Below are 19066 nucleotides of genomic sequence, written 5' to 3' on the forward strand. Positions count from 1 at the left end.
TCTACAGAGTCTCTCTCTCTCGCCCAAATGGCAAGTGCAATAAAAATTTTATTAATCAGCACATGAAGCGAAAAATGTATTGCGCTTTGCGGAAATTACCTATGTGATGCGGAAGCAGGAAAATTAGCCTAACCACACCCATCCCTTTTTTTTTTTTTTTTTTAAACACAGGCGCTATTTCCACTGTATTTATAGCATTTTGATAAATGTAGGGGTAAGAACTCTATTTACTAAGCATTTCACCCACAGACACAAAATAGGGAAAATCCATCAGTAAACAGGCCTCTGATATTGTCCCTATATCGTGGCACAATTGCTCATGCAAGAGGTTCCATGCAGAACTAGTGGATCTTAGTTTTCTGAGCACGCATGTCCGTATACATACCTGAATTAAAAAACAAATAAACTCTTATCAGGATCCCCTAGGACTCCCTGACATGTACTGAAAATTTACATAAGAGCATAAGATATGCCATGCTGGGTCTGCCCAAGGTCCATTGAGCCCAAAATGTAGTCTGACAGTGGTCAATCTGGGACACAAGTACCAGGAATAGTGATGGCTTTCCCTAACCTACCTGGCTAATAACATTCTATGGATTTTTCTTCCAGGAACTTGTCTAAACCTCTTTTTAAACCTCATTATGTTCGTTGCCTTGGCTCTGTCATCTGACAGCAGATTCCACTGCTTGTGGGTTGAGTGAAAAGTACTTTCTGTGATCTGTTTTAAATCTACTGGTTGTTACTTTCATTGAGTGTCCCCTTTTATTTACTCACTGGACTCCATTCATTATTCTATAAACTTCTATCATGTACCCTCTCAGTCATCTCTTTTCCAAACTGAAGAGCCCTAACCTATGAAGTCTCTCGTCGTAGGGGAGCTGCTCCACCCCCATTAATGTGGTTAAGACACCAAACACAAAAGATATTAGGGGATTTACACGCATGGTGGTCTCCTTCAAAGTAGATTAAAACCAGGCCTGATTCCTATCATTTTTCTATACCTCATTAATACAATTGATTGAACATGTTTCTTCATCTTATGTTTTTGAAGTGAACATTTAGGGGCCCATTCATGAAAATGCAATATCACACTGTCCATGTACAGTAAATCGAATCCATTGAGAATAATGGGACATATTTGCTATCAATGTGCGTGATCACATTTTTTGAAATAAAACCTTCAGTGTTTTAAACAAACTTCAACTACAAACAAAACAAAACAAAGTAGTGTATCAAATTGAACCAATTCAGTAACCGCATTAAATTCTGCCTGAACCAAATTAGGTAACACATAAAACAGAAACAGTCGTTGTTTATATTTTAAAATTTGTACCCACCTCTGATGTGCCCAAGCTGAATGAATACTTCTCATATATGCCATTTAATTTCTGCCTAAACTTTGCTGCTAGATCTGCATACTTGATAGATGCTTTTTCCCAATGTGCTCTCTCTGATTTTAGGACATCCTGGTAGAAAAAATTGGATTTAAAAGAATTCATTACATTTTTTTTTGCTACATCATTTCTCACTTCAGCTCATTTCATTTTCCCATAGTAATTTAAAACAGGTCTGTATGTAGGGACGGGAGAATGTGTCAGTTGCCTATGGCGCAAAGCCCACTTTTTTTTGGGGTGGGGGGAGGTGGATGGGTGGGGGCTTTGAACATAGAACTGAAATGTAAATATGGGCCGGCAGCGGATGCAAAGCCAGGAAGAGCGCTGCTGTCTTCCCTTCATCCAGACTAAAGGAGAAGAGGGGAAGCAATGAAAATGGACTGGGAATCAGAGTGCAGGGGATCAGGGTAGGAGCAGGAGGGTGCAAATATGCTTGCTGAAATGTCTAGTGATGGCTTGTGATAGGTAGGAAGGGACAGTTCTTGCAGAAGTCATTTCAATTGGGCACACAAAGGGCTAATTTAGTCCCTTAGGAGATAGAAAAAAGTTAGGATTTATTCATAATGTACGCAGCTTTGCACTTAAGTTCACTTAGACATACTGTGTTACATAGAGCTCTCGCTTCACAGCCCACAACTTCCCTTCTCCTCCCTTTTCCCTAGAATAATCAGAAGTTGGTACTGACAAAACGGTGAAATATGTAGTAAAATGGAGGAGGATACTAGAGAACAAAAATAATAATTTACAAGATCAGCATGTAGCTTGTTGGAAAGTACTGAATATTTTGCCAGAAAAGATAATGAATGGACACACATTATTGCTTAAAGCATAAAGACAGGATTCTGGGCAGTTAGCTAGCCTTCCCCTACAGCTTCCCCCTTCCCTTCACAGACAAAAACCCATAGCTCCCCTTTGCAGCCTACAGCTTCCCTCTAGCCCTCCTAACTTGAAGCCTGAACACTTCAAGGTCACAAGCAGAGAGGGACAGAATACAAGAAGGAGACATGCATTAGTCAGAAGATAATACCACTTAACTTCCTAAGTTGACTCTAACAGTCTGATCAGTGAAGCATAGTACTAAGGAGCTCTGCTAGTGCTGACACTGAAAACACCTGGCATATGTCAAGTTTGTTTATGGTGCAACTTCTTTATTAAGTAATGGATTATAGACATAATATACACTGCACACAGTAACAGGCCCCTTCATAGTGATTTAACAGTAGTGTTTTGCTTTTATTTTACATTGACGAGACTTCTGATGATTTTTGGTTATTATCCTGGGTGTCCAGCATAATGTGTTCAGGTTTAGATAACGTGCAAGGCTAACAGTTACATATGTGAGAGCGAAAAGGTCTGTACAAAATAACGATTAGAGGTAGTGAATAAACCACAAGACATCCACCATTTCAGAGTACACACGCGGTAGTTTCTCTTATCAGTTAGTCTGGCAATATTTCAGGAGAGCAGGGAAACAAAAAAACTTGAACAGTGCATGTCCCACCCAAAGAGACATAACCCCAGCACATGGTAAGACCTATAGATTCCTGCTAAGAGCTACAGATTAGCATGACTAACTTGGCAAAGATCAATAATACTGAGAACTGTACAGCCCATCAACAGAAACCCCCCTTGCTTTGCTGATTCACTGACTGGAGAGCTAACAGGGGCACTCAACCAGGAAACTGACAGCTTTCTGTTAGGCCCTTGTACATATAATTTTCCCTATTAGTTGGGGAATAATTTTTACCCTTGCTTATTGGGCTGATATACAACCTATTTTGTGTCCCAGACATCTTTTAAGCATCTTTGTGCATATATTATACACAAAATATAGCTTTTCATATTTCCAGGTAAGCCATAGTCAGGTGTTATTTTCTAACAGGCCGATACAGTAAAAGTTGACTGTTGGCGCGCGCACAGGCCACTTTCCTGTGCACGCGATTTAGTATCAGCCCGCATGCAAATGAGGGCCCACGGTAAAAAGAGGCGCTAGGGACACTAGCGCCTCCCTAGCGCCTCTTTTCTGACAGGAGTGGCGGCTGTCAGTGAGTTTGACAGCCGACGCTCAATTTTGCTGGCGTCGGTTCTCAGACCCGCTGACAGCCACGGGTTCAGAAACCGGACGCCGGCAAAATTGAGCTTCCGGTTTCCGAGTCGCGGGCCGATTTTACATTTTTGTTTTTTAATTTTTAATTATTTTTAACTTTTGGGACCTCCGCCTTAATATCGCCATGATATTAAGTCTGAGGGTGTACAGAAAAGCCGGCACTTTCCCAGTGCCGGCAGAAATTAACACCTACCTTTTACTTACTGAATCGCGCGGGAATAACTAATAGGGCCATCAACATGCATTTGCATGTTGCAGGCGCTATTAGTTTCAGGGGGGTTGGATGCGCGTTTGACGCGCTATTACCCCTTACTGAATAAGGGGTAAAGCCGGAGCACACTGTACTATATCGGCCTGTTAGTGTGTTTGTGTGATCCAGACTACAAGGCAAAACCCCCCATCCTTCCGCCCACTACACAGCTCTACTCTAAAACACTATAAAGCCTCTGCTGTTGCATAGTGTAATAGTTCAGGTAGTCTAGAAATTGCTTAGCACTAGCTCTCTACCCTGAACAAAAAGAAATATTTCTGCAAGAAAGATTCTATTGAATACTTCGGTTTCTTCTTACAGTTCAAGCTAAAGCTGAAAGTCAAAAGGCAGCAGCCACTGCCAAGGTGCACTATCTGTAAGCTGCCTGAATCTGGCCATGCTCTGATTAAATACTATTTTTATTCAGTACCTATCAAGAGAAGAATTAAAAATACACTTTCTTTATTATCTGCATGGCTTATTTCTTAGAGATAATATTACTTTTTTTTGTTGTTAGCCTGGAACTTAGTCCCAGTGGCAGCACAAATCTAGTGAATGGGCAGCAGAAGCTCTCCACTATTCGGCCCTGTATAACACACAAGGACTCTGGAACATTTGGGACCAGAAAATGAAGAATTTACTTAATTCTTGGACAGATGAATACAAATCATGCTGTCACTTGTTTAATATTACAAAAAAAGCCTTAAAGGGCAATACGATATGATAACCAACACACAGAATTAAACATATTCGCCAAATTTCAATTTATATAATTTTGTGATTTATGAGACTATCATATAAACCCCTTAATTATTATCTTTTAGAGTCTTGCGATATGCTCCATCGATAAATAAGAGGGGCACACTTTTAATCAAAGGTCCATCTTTAAATATTTTTAAGCATTTTTTTCAAGCATTTTTCAAAAATTGTGAGCATTAAAAAGTGTACTACTTCCCCATTTTTTGAAGCATGACGCAAGGCTCTAAAAGATAATAAGGGGTTTATATGCTGGTCCCATAAATCACAAAATTATATAAATTGAAATTTGGCAAATACGTTTAATTCTGTGTGTCACTTGTTTAATGGCAGCACTTAAAGCAGCTCATTTTCTTTGATAAACTCTTTCCTTGCATGTAAGAAGATGCCCTGGTGTGATGGCTACAGTTCAGAACTTGTACTTAGGATTGTCGTGGGCACCCAATTCATACCCCAAGGGTCCCACATCTGAAATCATTAGCTGTCAGAATAAGAACGTCTTTTGTCCCTGATTGATTTGCAGCACAGCATAATGCCAACAACTATGAGCTTATAAAGTGTTGGGAGGCGATCAGCCAGCTCTGACCTTGGTCCATCTCTTAGAGATTTGAAAATGAGTCGAAAGCAGATAATGGAATTTCTTAATATACTCCTTATAGGAACAAATGTCTTCTTCCCAAATAAAATTATCTGAGAGACTTGGCTCGCAGCCCAGACAGCAGGGGAATATTAGATTCTATGTTAATCAATCAGGAATGTTGTGTTCTTTTCAAAGATAAATAAGTTCTCTACTGTAAGATTAAAGGCCAAAGTCATATCACTAATAAGGAGCTGAATTTGCACTATGTAAGTACTCAGACATTATAAGCCATTAAATATAAATAATTGATAAAAGGCACTTAGGTGGCTTTATTTTTAAATTATCAGACATTATAAGCTTTTTATCTACATGTCTGTTTTGCTTAAATTCTTAGACATTATAAGCAATGTTTATTAAATATCTGAAAAATTATTATAAGGTATCTTATATAAACAAATGAAAGGTATAAAAATGTTAAGATTGGATATGCAACCATGAGCTTAGCAAACTGCATCGGCAGGTTGCAGCCCAAGGCCACAGCTTTTAACCCATTGCTAAGAACAACTTTCTTTAATCTTCTGTATCTAACTTTTAAAGGCTTGATCAATATACTCATATATAATAAATAAGTATATATTTTTATTGATTACTTTGATTTTACTGAGTTACTCTGTCCTTTTATATATTTATTGTTCTCAACTAGCACATTATCTCTAGCACATTAAACTTAAATGACATGGGTGTTAAGGAGAATGTGTGAACTCCTTATTAAAGATTTTTTTTCACTTAGCACTACCTGACAGAGTTTCAAATCCAAGGCAATTGGCACCCCAGAAGGAACCCGAATCCACAATCCCTTGCTTAGGATGTCAATGCCTTATCTATTAGGATATAAAACATGGGGGATGGGGTGCAGAAGAAAAGTATTTAACTATTAAACTATGTTCTCTAGATACCGTTCCACAGCCCCCTATCCTATTACCGGTACCCACTTATATAGAAACATAGAAACATAGAAATGACGGCAGAAGAAGACCAAACGGCCCATCCAGTCTGCCCAGCAGACTCAGAATAAGTCACATCTAGTGCTCAGTGCACTTGGAGAATAGTTGATGTGCAGGATGACAGAATGATTCAATAATTATTACTGTCACAGCACTGGCTGTATTAGGCTGGATAGGAAAAGCATTAGATATTCCTGCCTCAATTAACAGGCATGGTCTGATTGCTAGAGAACTTTCTACTCCAGATGATCCTTTTTCAGAGAGATACTCCCCAGCTACAGCCAGTGAGGTGGCTAATTTAAATGCTAATTAGTGTAGAGAGGAAATTGCATTAATGAGAATCATTATAGGGCAGTGTTTCCCAAACTTTTCAAGCTCAAGGCACACCTAAATTAACTAAAGTTTTATGTGGCACACCAACCTCCATGAAGCAGACAATTCAAACATGAAGACGATTCATGGCTAGAAGAAGAGTGAGGGAAGCACTAAAAGACCTGCCAGTCTCTCTGAAATTTTAAAATAAAGTAGGGGGGAGGGGACAAGACACACTTGATCCCATCACCAAGGACTAGTTCTCTCTTTGGGTAATTGCCAGGTTCTTGTGGCCTGGTTTGGCCTCTGTTGGAAACAGGATGCTGGGCTTGATGGACCCTTGGTCTGACCCAGCATGGCAATTTCTTATGTTCTTATGTTCTCTATATACAAGTGCAAGAAAAAGAAGTTAGTGTGGCCCGGCTGCCAGCTCAGTTAGTTACCTTGGTTGCTGCATGTGGCTGCCAGAACTCCTGAACTGCTGTTGCTCTCAGACTCAGAATAAGTCACATCCAGTGCTCAGTGCATGTTCTGCCTGTGTCATTAAGCCTAGGGATAAGACAGAGGATGGACAGACTCAAAGAGAGGAAGCTCAGAAGGGGGAAAGATATGTGCGCTGAACAACGCGGAACTCGGCTATCCGTAGTCCGCATGGTACTTATTAATTTCCATACTCCAGAGCTCATGCTGTAGCTAGAAAGGGGAGGTATATTTGACTATACATGTTCTAAGAAAGGCTTTCTACATGTTTAAGAACCATTGCTGGTGTTTCATTGTTGTGAGATGCTGAGAGCAGAGCCCAGATGTTGGTCTGGATCTGAGAATCAGGCAGTGATGACTTTTTTTGTGGCACACCTGATATGATGAGATCTTCAGCAGGAGTAGGTACAATTAGACTCACTGCTGCACCAGCTGTGATAGCCCCACTACCAATAACGCAAATAAGGGCTGCAATTGGATCAACATCCACTAATATCAGGGATAGTGCAGTATGGCTAGGGAGTAAAATTGGTGGAATTGAAGGAATGCTGAGTGTAACTAATCCTGATAGCAGGCGGAAAATATGCACTGGTTTCCAGCACTGACTTTGTTAGTACCTGCTTCATAGGAATTTGCAATATTAGCCTACACACCAAATCAATGGGTGTAGTACTCATTTCCAGACTTGAAGCCACACTGAGAACAATTTAGAAGAAGAATGAGCTAGGAGTTGCCTTTAAAATGTGCCTAATATTTACCCATGGAAGCTTTGGGATAGTTTGGGACACACTTAGAGATATCCTTGTTTTACCACAACTGGTGGCTGATGTGAACAGGACAGTTGAGGAATATGTCACAGATGGTGAAAAAGCAGAACATACAGAAGAGATCCTGTCAGAAGTATTTCACATATTTGGCCCTGATCCTTTGGGCCATACCCACAGCAAGGGAAATGGGGAGCAATTGAAGGCGAGGGGAACCTAGAAGGCGAGATCAGGGGCAAGAGGCAAAACAGGATATGTCCTATGACGGACAGCCTAGAGAGACTAGACAGCCATCCTGGTCTCGGGAGGTTAAATCACAAGGAGAGGGTGCCTCAGACGAAGCCCTTCTCTAGGTATGATCTTCACCCTAGGGTATATACACCCCAGCGATACAGAGGATATCCTAGGTCCCGGTTTTCAACATATAGGTGATATCCAGATAATCATCCAATGGGATTTCATGTCAGAATTCAGCAGCCAGTATGTTGCAGTCCAAGTCAGACCAAACTATCCCCAAAGAGAGGCCCAAAGACAGGCATAAAGGGAAGTACTGGTCCAAAAACAAAAAAAGGTTAAAAACATAAGAAATTGCCATGCTGGGTCAGACCAAGGGTCCATTAAGCCCAGCATCCTGTTTCCAACAGAGGCCAAACTGAGCCAAAAGAACCTGGCAAGTACCCAAACACCAAGAAGATCCCATGCTACTGATGCAATTAATAGCAGTGGCTATTCCCTAAGTCAACTTGATTAATAGCAGTTAATGGACTTCTCCTCCAAGAACATATCCACATCTTTTTTGAACCCAGCTACACTAACTGCACTAAACATATCCTCTGGCAACAAATTCCAGAGCTTAATTGTGCATTGAGTGAAAAAGAATTTTCTCCGATTAGTCTTAATGTGCAACTTGCTAACTTCATGGAATGTCCCCTAGTCCTTCTATTATCTGAAAGTGTAAATAACCAATTCACATCTACTCGTTCAAGACCTCTCATGATCCTAAAAACCTCTATCATATCTCCCCTCAGCCGTCTCTTCTCCAAGCTGAACAACCCTAACCTCTTCAGCCTTTCCTCATAGAGCTGTTCCATCCCCTTTATCATTTTGGATGCCCTCCTCTGTACCTTCTCCATCGCAACTATATCTTTTTTGAGATGCGGTGACCAAACTTGTACACAGTATTCAAGGTGCGGTCTCACCATGGAGCAATACCGAGGCATTATGACATGTTCTGTTTTTAACAACCATTCCCTTCCTAATAATTCCTAACATTCTGTTTGCTTTTTTGACTGCTGCAGCACACTGAGCCAACAATTTCAAAGTATTATCCACTATGATGCCTAGATCTTTTTCCTGGGTGGTAGCTCCTAATATGATACCTAACATCGTGTAACAACAGCAAGGGTTATTTTTCTCTATATGCAACACCTTGCACTTGACCATATTAAATTTCATTTGCCATTTGGATGCCCAATCTTCCGGTCTTGCAAGGTCCTCCTGTAATGTATCACAATCTGCTTATGATTTAACAACTCTGAATAATTTTGTATCATCCACAAATTTGATAACCTCACTCGTCTTATTCCTTTCCAGATCATTTATAAATATATTGAAAAGCATCGGTCCAAGAACAGAACTCTGAGGCACTCCACTGTTTACCCTTTTCCACTGAGAAAATTGACCATTTAATCCTATTCTCTGTTTCCTGTCTTTTAACCAGTTTGTAATCCAAGAAAGGACATCGCCTCCTATAAATCCAAATACACTACATCTACCGGTTCACCTTTATCCACATGTTTATTAACCCCTTCAAAAAAATGAAGCAGATTTGTTAGGCAAGACTTCCCTTGGGTAAATCCATATTGACTGTGTCCCATTAAATCATGTCTTTCTATTTGCTCTACGATTTTGATCTTGAGAATAGTTTCCACTATTTTTCCCGGCACTGAAGTCAGGCTTACTGGTCTATATTTACCCGGATCACCCCTGGAGCCTTTTTTAAATATTGAGGTTACATTGGCCACCCTCCAGTCTTCAGGCACAATGGATGATTTTAATGATAGGTTACAAATTTTAACTAATAGATCAGAAATTTCATTTTTGAGTTCCTTCAGAACCCTAGGACGCATACCATCCGGTCCAGGTGATTTGCTACTCTTTAGTTTGTCAATCTGGCCTACTACATCTTCCAGGTTCACAGTGATTTCGTCTGACTCATCACCCCTGAAAACCATCTCCGGAACTGGTATCTCCCCAACATCCTCATTAGTAAACACGGAGGCAAAGAATTCATTTAGTCTTTCTGCAATGGCCTTATCTTCCCTAAGAGCCCCTTTAACCCCTCTGTCATCTAATGGTCCAACTGACTCCCTCACAGGTTTCTTACTTTGGATATATTTTTAAAGGTTTTTATTATGAGTTTTTGCCTCTATGGCCAACTTCACTTCAAATTCTCTCTTCTCCTGTCTTATCAATGTTTTACACTTACCTTGACAATGCTTATGTTTTATCCTAATTTCTTCAGATAGATCCTTCTTCCAATTTTTGAAGGATTTTTTTTGGCTAAAATAGCCTCTTTCACCTCACCTTTTAACCAAGACGGTAATAGTTTTGCCTTCCTTCCACCTTTCTTAATGCGCTGAATACATATGGACTGGTAACACTCACACAATGTCTCATAGAAGCCCAGGAGCTGGAATGTATAGGCCCTCGAGGAGCGAGTACCTGGTTCCAGGGAAAGCTCTGAGAGAGCAATGGTAACTCACTGATGTAGTAGGCGGTGATGACTTCCAGGCAGAAGAGAGTACCGAGCAAGTCTGGGAACGAGGGCCTTCGAGGAGCAAGTACCGGTTCCAGACTGTCACCTGTAAAACAAAGGAGAGAGCGAGGCCCCCGAGGAGCGGGTACCCCTAGTAAGTTCGAGGCGGCAGAGTAGCTTAGGTAGAGTAACCCTTGCTAACTCAATCTGTTAGCAAATTCTAAGACCTTATATATCCGTCGCGGGTGACGTTATCTTCGGGGGATGCCCCTGAGTTTCATGCCATCGCCGGTACTTCAATTGGGGCTGCGCCGCTATGGCAAGCAAACACATTGACGACTTATTTGAGGACGTCTTCACTGAGCTCACCTTCTATTCTGGCTGAAATCTCATGGATGGGTCTGGTGGTGATTAATTTCACAAAAGGTAGTATTCAAATAATGATGTGTAATAAGGGTTTGTTTTCTGATCATTGAAATGCCCCTTGTTATGATTTATATGTGGAAGGGGATATCTTTTCTGATGGTGCATTCACTTTTCCTAAGATATGGAAGGGGAAGATCCCTTAAAGCTCCCTTTAGAACCAAAGGCAAAATATGTACATGCCTAATATAATTAAACTAAATAATGACTTGAAATCTAGAAATTACCAAAGGTAGCACAACCAGCTTATGTGAGACTGACTCCTCCTGGCCATATGTATCCTATTATTTGCTCACATTCTAGCTCAGATTACTCTAGCCAGGAAGATACTATAAACAGAGAAGAGAGAGAAACTGCCCAAGCTCTTATGGGTTTAAACACCTCAGAGCTATCTGACAGCCTGGAGGGGGTGTCATGAGCATCCCAATCCATACCCTAGGAGTCCCCACATCTGAAATCATTAGTTGTCCGAAAGAGAACAGCTTTTGTCCCTGATTCATTTGCAGGACAGCATAATGTCAACAATGTTAGCTTACAAAGAACTGAGGTGCAATCAGCCAGTTCTGACCTTGGTCCCTCTCCCAGAGATATGAAAATACGTCTAAAGCAGATAATGGAATTCCTTAATGATAAGCTTCCTAAAGGAACAAGTGTCTTCTTCCCAAATAAGTTTATCTCTGAGAGGCTTGGCTCGTCTCCCAGGTTTGGCTCATGGCCCAGACAGCAGGGGAATACTAGATTCTATGTTAACTGCTAGTCAGGAATGTTGTGTTCTTTTCAAAAGGTAGGGAAGCCAAAGGTCCTCAAAAAATATTTATTGGTAAACAATAATTCCGAGAATTCCCGACTCTAGGCCTGAGTTTCGCCCAGTGAAGGGCGGCTTCATGTTGCGTCTGTTGGTCTCGGACGGCTTCGACCTCTGTGCCTCACCTTTCTTCCTTCTCTCTCCTCAAGCCTTGGGAAGATGGCTGCTGCCGCGTCTTCATGCCACTCTCTCCAGCATTCCCGGATCAGCAACGGCGACGGTGTTCGCCATGATATTCCTGAGGGCTTCCTAGGATGTGTGCGCGCACGCCACCCACATCTATATCCACGTCATGGCGGGAACCTCGGGGGCGTCCCCTCCGAGTGACATCATCACATCCTAGTATTTAGCCTGCCCTTCGTTTACTAACAAACTGAGTTAGCAAGGACTGGACTGCCTCCGGTCTAAGCTGCTCTGCCGCTTCCCAGCTGCCAGGAAGCTCTCTTTGCCCTTTGGGGTAATTCTTCACTAACCTGGGTACCCACTCCTCGGGGGCCCTTCTGCTCTATTTCAGGTACCTATCTTGGGATACCGGGTACTCGCTCCTCGAGGACCTGCTCTCCTTAATCTGGTGGCTGCCACTGAACAACTTCTGCCTGCCAGGACCTTCTTCAATACAGCTTCTGCTTCAGTGAGTACTAACCTTTCAGTCTGTCTCACCTTCTGCTTCAGCGCTCAGTGTTTACATCCGGGACCTGTCTCAGCTACGCCGCGCTGCCTATCATCTACTCGAGTGTGAGATTGGTCTCCTCTGCCGAGGACCCCTGGACTACTTCACTGGGATACCTTCACTGCTGCCTGCCCCCGGGCAGTACCATCAAGCTGTATAATAAATACTACTTCTCTACGTTTGCGTGTATAGAGTCTAGCCTAGTACTGCGGTTCCTTACGGGGCTCCTCCCCGTGGGAGTGGCCATCACTGCAGTACCCAAGAATCCACTCCAACACCTCATAGCCATAACACTTCAGGGGCTGTTAAAAGCAAATTTTATCATCTGACAAGATGCACTTTTATATTCTCATGCCTCTTTCAAAATGAAATCCAAAAATTGGTAGCAGGTCTTGTTGATATGCTCATTCCAAGTTATTCATGAAGGAACTCTTAAGCTCGCGACAGTGTATTTTTGTTTGATAATAGCGGTAGATCAGCATTGTCCAGACTGTAGAACCGCATATACTGCAATCTCACAAAGAACTTAGTACTATACATGCGAGATTGCAGTATATGCGGTTCAACAGTCTGGACAATATTGATCTACCGCTGTTATCAAAACAAAATACTCTGTGATGTTGTTTGGAGCCAGTCTGAATGACAGTATCTGAAATGTGTACACTGTCGCGAGCTTAAATGGGCTTGGGGAAGAAGAGGGAGCCTCTGGGGAGGGCCTCATTGTGTGCACCTATTTAATCTCTATAGGAGGGCCACCTAATAGGTCGAGGTGAGGTGGTGGTTTAGGGGCCAGTTTTGTTGTAGAATGAGATGTACAAACAGCACAGTACACCTTGGTGACCAGCTATTTCTCCTTCAGGTTTCCAAGCTCTATTGGTCTATAGTACTATGTCCCTTCATTTTTACGTATGAGTTGAAAGAAATTCAAGTTAAAGCCCCATGTCTCATTTATTTATTAAAAAAGTTATATACTGCAATCCACAAAATAGCCAGAGGCTATTTACAAATTAAAACATAATAATCAAAAAATAAGACATAGTAAGAGTCCTATCAAGACTTAGATACAGAAATAAATGCATTGAAGATACAAGGTAAAACATTTTGGATGAACAGAGATTTTTAATTATATGCCTTGAAAGCCTGTTTGACAAGGTGTGTCTTTAAAGCCTTTTTAAAGTTCTTTAAGTTGGAGATCATCCATAGAGATTCAGAAAGGTAGTTCCAGAGTCTTGGGACTGTTTCTGAGAAAGCTCGATTCCTAGTGATGTCAAGCCTAGTTATTCTTAGAGCAGGAATTTCTAGTAAGTTCTAATTGGAAGAGCATAAATGCCACTGTGGCTTATAAATGTGAAGGGAGGAACTCAGCCAGATTGACAAGTCATTATAGAAAAGGATGAAGATGAGTACTAACACACTGTATTGGATGCAAGAAGGAGTGAGTGTTGTGTCCGTCTGTCTCAGACGGCTTCGCCCGACATGCCTCACCTCTATTTTAGCCTTCTCCACCAGCCGCGGGAGAATGGCGTCCATAGCGTCTCCTTGCCGCACACTCTGGCGTCCCCGGAGCGGCTTTGGTGCGGCGTCCCGCCATGTTGACCTGAGGCCTCCTAGGGTGGGCACGCGCACGCACGCACACCTCACGTCTTGTAGCAGTGTTGGCGCGAACCTCGGGGGCATCTCCCTTGAGTGATGTCACTGCTTCCGACTACAAAAGGTTGCCCATTTGCTGACTCTCGCCGAGTTAGCAACGGATTGGATTCATTCCGGTCTGAAGCTACTCTGCTGCTTCTGCTGGAAGCTATCTTCACCCTCCACGATTCTACTAACTTGGGTACCCACTCCTCGGGGGCCCTTTGCTTATTTCCAGGTGCCTATCCTGAATCCAGGTACTCGCTCCTCGAGGGCCTGTGTGTCTATCCTGGAGCCTGCTATCAATTCTTCTTCCTGCTGGAACACCACCTATCAGCTACAGAGAGTAAGTACTACTTCTCCCAGTCTGTCTCTCCTACAGCGCTTCACTAGATATCTGCATCGGGGCCTTATACCACCATTGTGGGATGGGTCTCCTCTGCCAAGGATCACAGACTGTTGCTATCTAATCCACTCTCTACTGCCACCTCTGGTGAACCATACAAGCTGCCTAATAAAGAGATATTCTCTGTGTTTGTGCATCTGAGTCTAGCCTGGTGCTACAGTGCCCTATGGGGCTCCTTCCTGTGGGAGTCACTATCACTGTTGCCCCTAAGAATCCACCAAACACCTCGATATCATAAAAATGAGGAGCCAATGTAAAGATATAAAAGCTGGAGTTATATGGTCTCTTGAATGAATGCCTTTGAAAAGATGTGTTGTAGACTTTTGCATCACTTGCAATGGGCCAATTGTAAACGTAAGCAAACCCCAAGGTACAATGAATTACAATAGTCGAGGTTGTTTAATACCAGTGTTTGTAAGACCAGACAAACTGAAGACTAGTAAATCACCTGGACCAGATGGCATACACCCCAGGGTTCTGAAAGAACTAAATAATGAAATTTCAGACCTATTTCAGTTAATTTGAGACTTTTCATTAAAATCATCATTGTACCTGAAGATTGGAAGATAGCCAATGTAACCCCTTTCCCACCATCTAATCCTGCCTCCCAGCCTAAGCCCTCCCCTCCTTCAAAACCAATAACAATAACCCATTCAGCAGCCCAACCATGGGCAAAAAAAAAAAGTTTGTGTAAATGTGTAGGGACCCCATGCCCCTTTTCAGCAGATCTATGCCATTCTGGCTAAAGAGCCCACAAAGAGTGAAAGAGAGAAAGAGAGAGAAAAAAGCCTAATGAAGTGCCACAATGAAGTGCCTCCTGAAATCAGTGTTTCAATTTGCATGTTCTTTGCATTCAATCACTGTTGGCTTAAAATTGTGTCCATGGAGCCATCAGAAAGCATAATAATTAAGCGAAGTATCATCTTACACAGAAAAGTAAGGAAAAATATAAATCCACATCAAAGTCTACCTATAACTCCAAGAGAAATTTGAATAGACAGGTGTAAAAATACATAACACTCTCTCATGAACACACTCTTGTAGGTATGTGGCGAGTTCCATCACCGACAGTTCTCAAATTCAAAGTATCCAAAAAGGCTTTGACTTCAGCTACTGAAATGTAGATCATACTTTTATTTGCATGGGTGATCTGTAATTTTGCCAGATGTAAGAGTGCAAAGGGGAGATTGCACATGAGTTTTGCACATGTCGGGGAAAGCGTCTTTCTCTGCGCAGACACTTCTGCTGAAAAATAAGTTTAGGCAGCTCTTCATAAGTAAGAGCCCTATTTTTCCTGTATGCCATCAAGATTTTCTGCTTATGGGCATAATTCAGGAATTTCACCAGCACTGGCCTGTTCCTGTTAGCCATTTTAGTACTTAGACAATGTGCTCGCTCAACTCGGATCCTGCCATGCTGATCTGTAAGTGACAATGCACGTGGCAACCATGTCTCTATGTTCGCCAGATTCCTGTCTCTGATCGTTTCAGGGAAACCAACAAATCGCAAGTTGCTCCACCTGGAGCGACTTTTCAAGACCTCTATCTTCTCGGACTGTTTTTCTACCAATTTTTTCAATGCGAGCACTTCTCCTTCCAACATGAGTTATGTGATCATCCAGGCCTGAGAGTTTCGATTCAAATTCAGACATGCGCTTCCCAGTCTGTTAGCAGCGCGCAAGCTTCATCGAAATAGGAATCAATCTTTACGAATTTTCCTCCCAGTGCCAAACCTATGGCATTAGCCACCTCTTTTATATTGAATTCCGGGAGATGACAGGTTACTGTTAGCCTCCGCCATTTTGCCGCTCCCTGTCCGCACTTTTTCTCTCTCCTTTCGCAAAACTTTTGTGGACATCTAGACTTACAAGAACATGGCTCCCTCTGCCCAAACTAGTGATGTTGTGTCTTGCCTGTGAGAAAATTGCCGGTAAGCATAAAAGAAATTCACTGAGGCCACGTTTATCATTGGTTTAGGGAGTGGGATTCTGGAGAAAGTAAAAGGCAAATCTTTCCCCTCACATCATACCAAGTAACCTCTTCAAATAATTTTTAAAAAGATCAGTTACTGATACATTAACATGAAAATCTCTGGTTTATTTTCCTATTTCAATACATTCTCCATCTTACGTCTCAAAACATTATCTTTTACCAAAGCATTAGAAACAGCAATTACAGGAGGAAAACATCTTGGCCTCAGCAACAGCAACAATATTCTTTTCACAAATTTCAACCCTTTGTTGAAACGTTACCACTAAGTTGTGCTGGAGATGTATTTTAGCCGCACAACAGTTTCCAAATAGGCAAAAGCTTTCAATAATGTTTCCAAGGATAGATCCTGAGAGGGGACACCCCCTTCAGCACTATAGTGCTTTTTTCTCCACTGTAGGTACAACAATAGAATTAATGTCAGTATTTTGTAACTTTTATTTTGATTCCATTATCTTTTCTGAATTTTTAATGACTCCACTTTCCTGAGGGGAAAGGCAAAGAAAGTCAGAGGCAAAAGATTCAGCCCCATTCAAAGATAATTCCAACAACTTCAACCCTAAAATTCCTCCAACTGCCCCCATCAGGGAAACCAAGGAACTATATTGAGACAAACAAGCAGAGGCTTTCTTGGTTCCTGTACAGCCATCGGAATAGTCAACCATCCCACCTCATACAATCGTGCTGATGTAGGACCCCCAGAAGCAGCATCAGCATATAACGAGTGCAGTCCCGGTTGCACCAGGAAATCTAAAACATTCTCCTGTCAGGACTCGTTTACAGCCACAACAGATACAAATACTGCTGTTTGGACTCTTGAGGAATATTACTGCTGGGAGCAGAGACATCTGAATGGGCTGAGTGCAACACTGATCCAGTTACTGGAAATCCTGCTTTAGACTCCTGTAAACCTTATCTATGTAAGTAGGGGAGAATAAATAGCTGTGAAATATCACCTATGGGAGAAGCCTTCAGCTTAGACTTCATTCATTTCCATTTAAAGTCTAGGAATGTGTTCCAGGTGCTCAGAGTGGGTCGGCTAGATCAAACTAGTATTCTGCCATCTTGGCATCCCCAAAATGTTAATTTTAAAGAGCTTAAATGTAGACCTTGCCTTCACCAGGAGCCAGTGCTCAACAAATGCTTAGGGAGTAACCATGACAACAAAGTCTGCTGAGGGTGCGACTCTAAAGTCAGGAACAGGCTGTGCAGTAAGATGAGGCTGGTGGGTTGTAACTGGAGCAGAAACAGGGTGTCTTCTGCCTGCAATGGCCACCTTCCCCTCACATTGACCCTCAGTTGCTGGTGGCTGGCAGGATGAACAACAGGAAACACAAGGCACACACAGAAGGCAAGGACGAACTCAAATCTGGAGACATGAAGGAATCCAGAGAAGCAGGGCAGGACCACTGCAGGAGCACAGGATACATGAAGCAAACTATGACCAAACAGAAACACAGGATACACGAAGCAATCTAGAACAAAATGGGGACAAAAAACACAGGCCCGCGCATAGGAGCAAAGAGGGCCAGAGGGCTCACCTGCATATTCTACCCAGCAACTACTGGGAGAGGAATCCAGAGGTCACAGCGAGTAATCCAGGCTTTGAACTACACATCTCCAGCTTCCAGAGGCCCTGCACCATTTGCAGCAGAAGAGGACCATGAGTATGCACCATTAGACGCGCACACTCAAACTTCCTTACTATACTCCATTCATTTACCTTGCTATATCTTATCTGTTTTTATATGTTTTGATTTTACATGGTAATTGTGTTTGGTAGTAGTAATTTGTTGCAGATTTTATACAAGAATCTAATTCAAAACAAGAGTTAATAAGTTGGATAACTAGGAAGATATAGGTAGATTAATTGCAGTGTTTTGAGGGTCACTGCCAGACACTTATAAAATAAATCTCTAGACGAAAAGTAGTTTACATTAGTTTTCCATCCCTTCTCCCTTAATTTATTTATTTAAAAGTATTTCTATACCGTCTTTACAAACAGTGTTTAGTCAAAACGGTTTACATGTATTCAAATAAAATAGAAATAAAATAATAAAATAATATAATAAAAAGACAGAAGATTAATTATTAATTATTTTAAATCAATAACAAATCAACAAAATTATGATGTAGGAAGTAGTCCAGCAGCAAGAGGGAGGCTTTCCAGTCTTTTGCACATCTATGATTATCTTCCAGCTGGCGAGAGGTCATGTGTGTGTACTAAGTTCAAAGAGCTCCAAGCCCTCAGAGTACGAATCTAATCACTGGAGGCTAGAGTGGCAGACCTGGAGGAGCTAAGGGAGACACAGGTATATAGGGGAGACCTTCAGGGATATAGAAGAGAAGTTCGACCTCCATTCTGGTAGCCCCTGTGCTGCTTTGGAGAATAAAGGACACCTGGAAGGAGACATAGGCTTGATGAGGCAGGAAGCAATGTTGTAGCTAGGTCCTGCCCTCAAGATAATGTAGTATCCTCTCACATCGAGGATAGGTCTCCGGGGCATATGCCCTGGAGGGAAGGGTTAGGACAACTGTTATAACTGGTGATTCAATTATTAGGAAGGTTGATAGCTGGGTGGCTGGTGGACATGAGGATCATTTGGAAACTTGGCTGCCTGATACTTACACATTACATAGAAAGGATTTTAGATAGTGCTGGGGAGGAGCCAGCTGTCTTTGTACATGTGGGTACCAATGACATAGGAAAGTGCAGGATGCCAAATTTAGGGTTTTAGGT

At 42.0% G+C, this 19066-nt stretch overlaps 1 protein-coding gene across 3 annotated transcripts in view; it reads right to left on the minus strand.

Annotated features, from left to right (window-relative positions):
• Positions 1-19066, minus strand: part of PREPL (prolyl endopeptidase like) — a 125527-nt gene that overhangs the window by 101999 nt on the left and 4462 nt on the right. For all 3 annotated transcript variants that reach the window (XM_029593340.1, XM_029593341.1, XM_029593339.1), the window contains exon 2: positions 1338-1466. In XM_029593340.1, the coding sequence (XP_029449200.1) occupies positions 1338-1466 (129 nt within the window). The remainder of the gene's footprint in view (positions 1-1337; positions 1467-19066) is intronic.

This window comes from Rhinatrema bivittatum, chromosome 3 (genome assembly GCF_901001135.1).
Source record: "Rhinatrema bivittatum chromosome 3, aRhiBiv1.1, whole genome shotgun sequence".
NCBI classification, from domain to species: Eukaryota; Metazoa; Chordata; class Amphibia; order Gymnophiona; family Rhinatrematidae; genus Rhinatrema; species Rhinatrema bivittatum.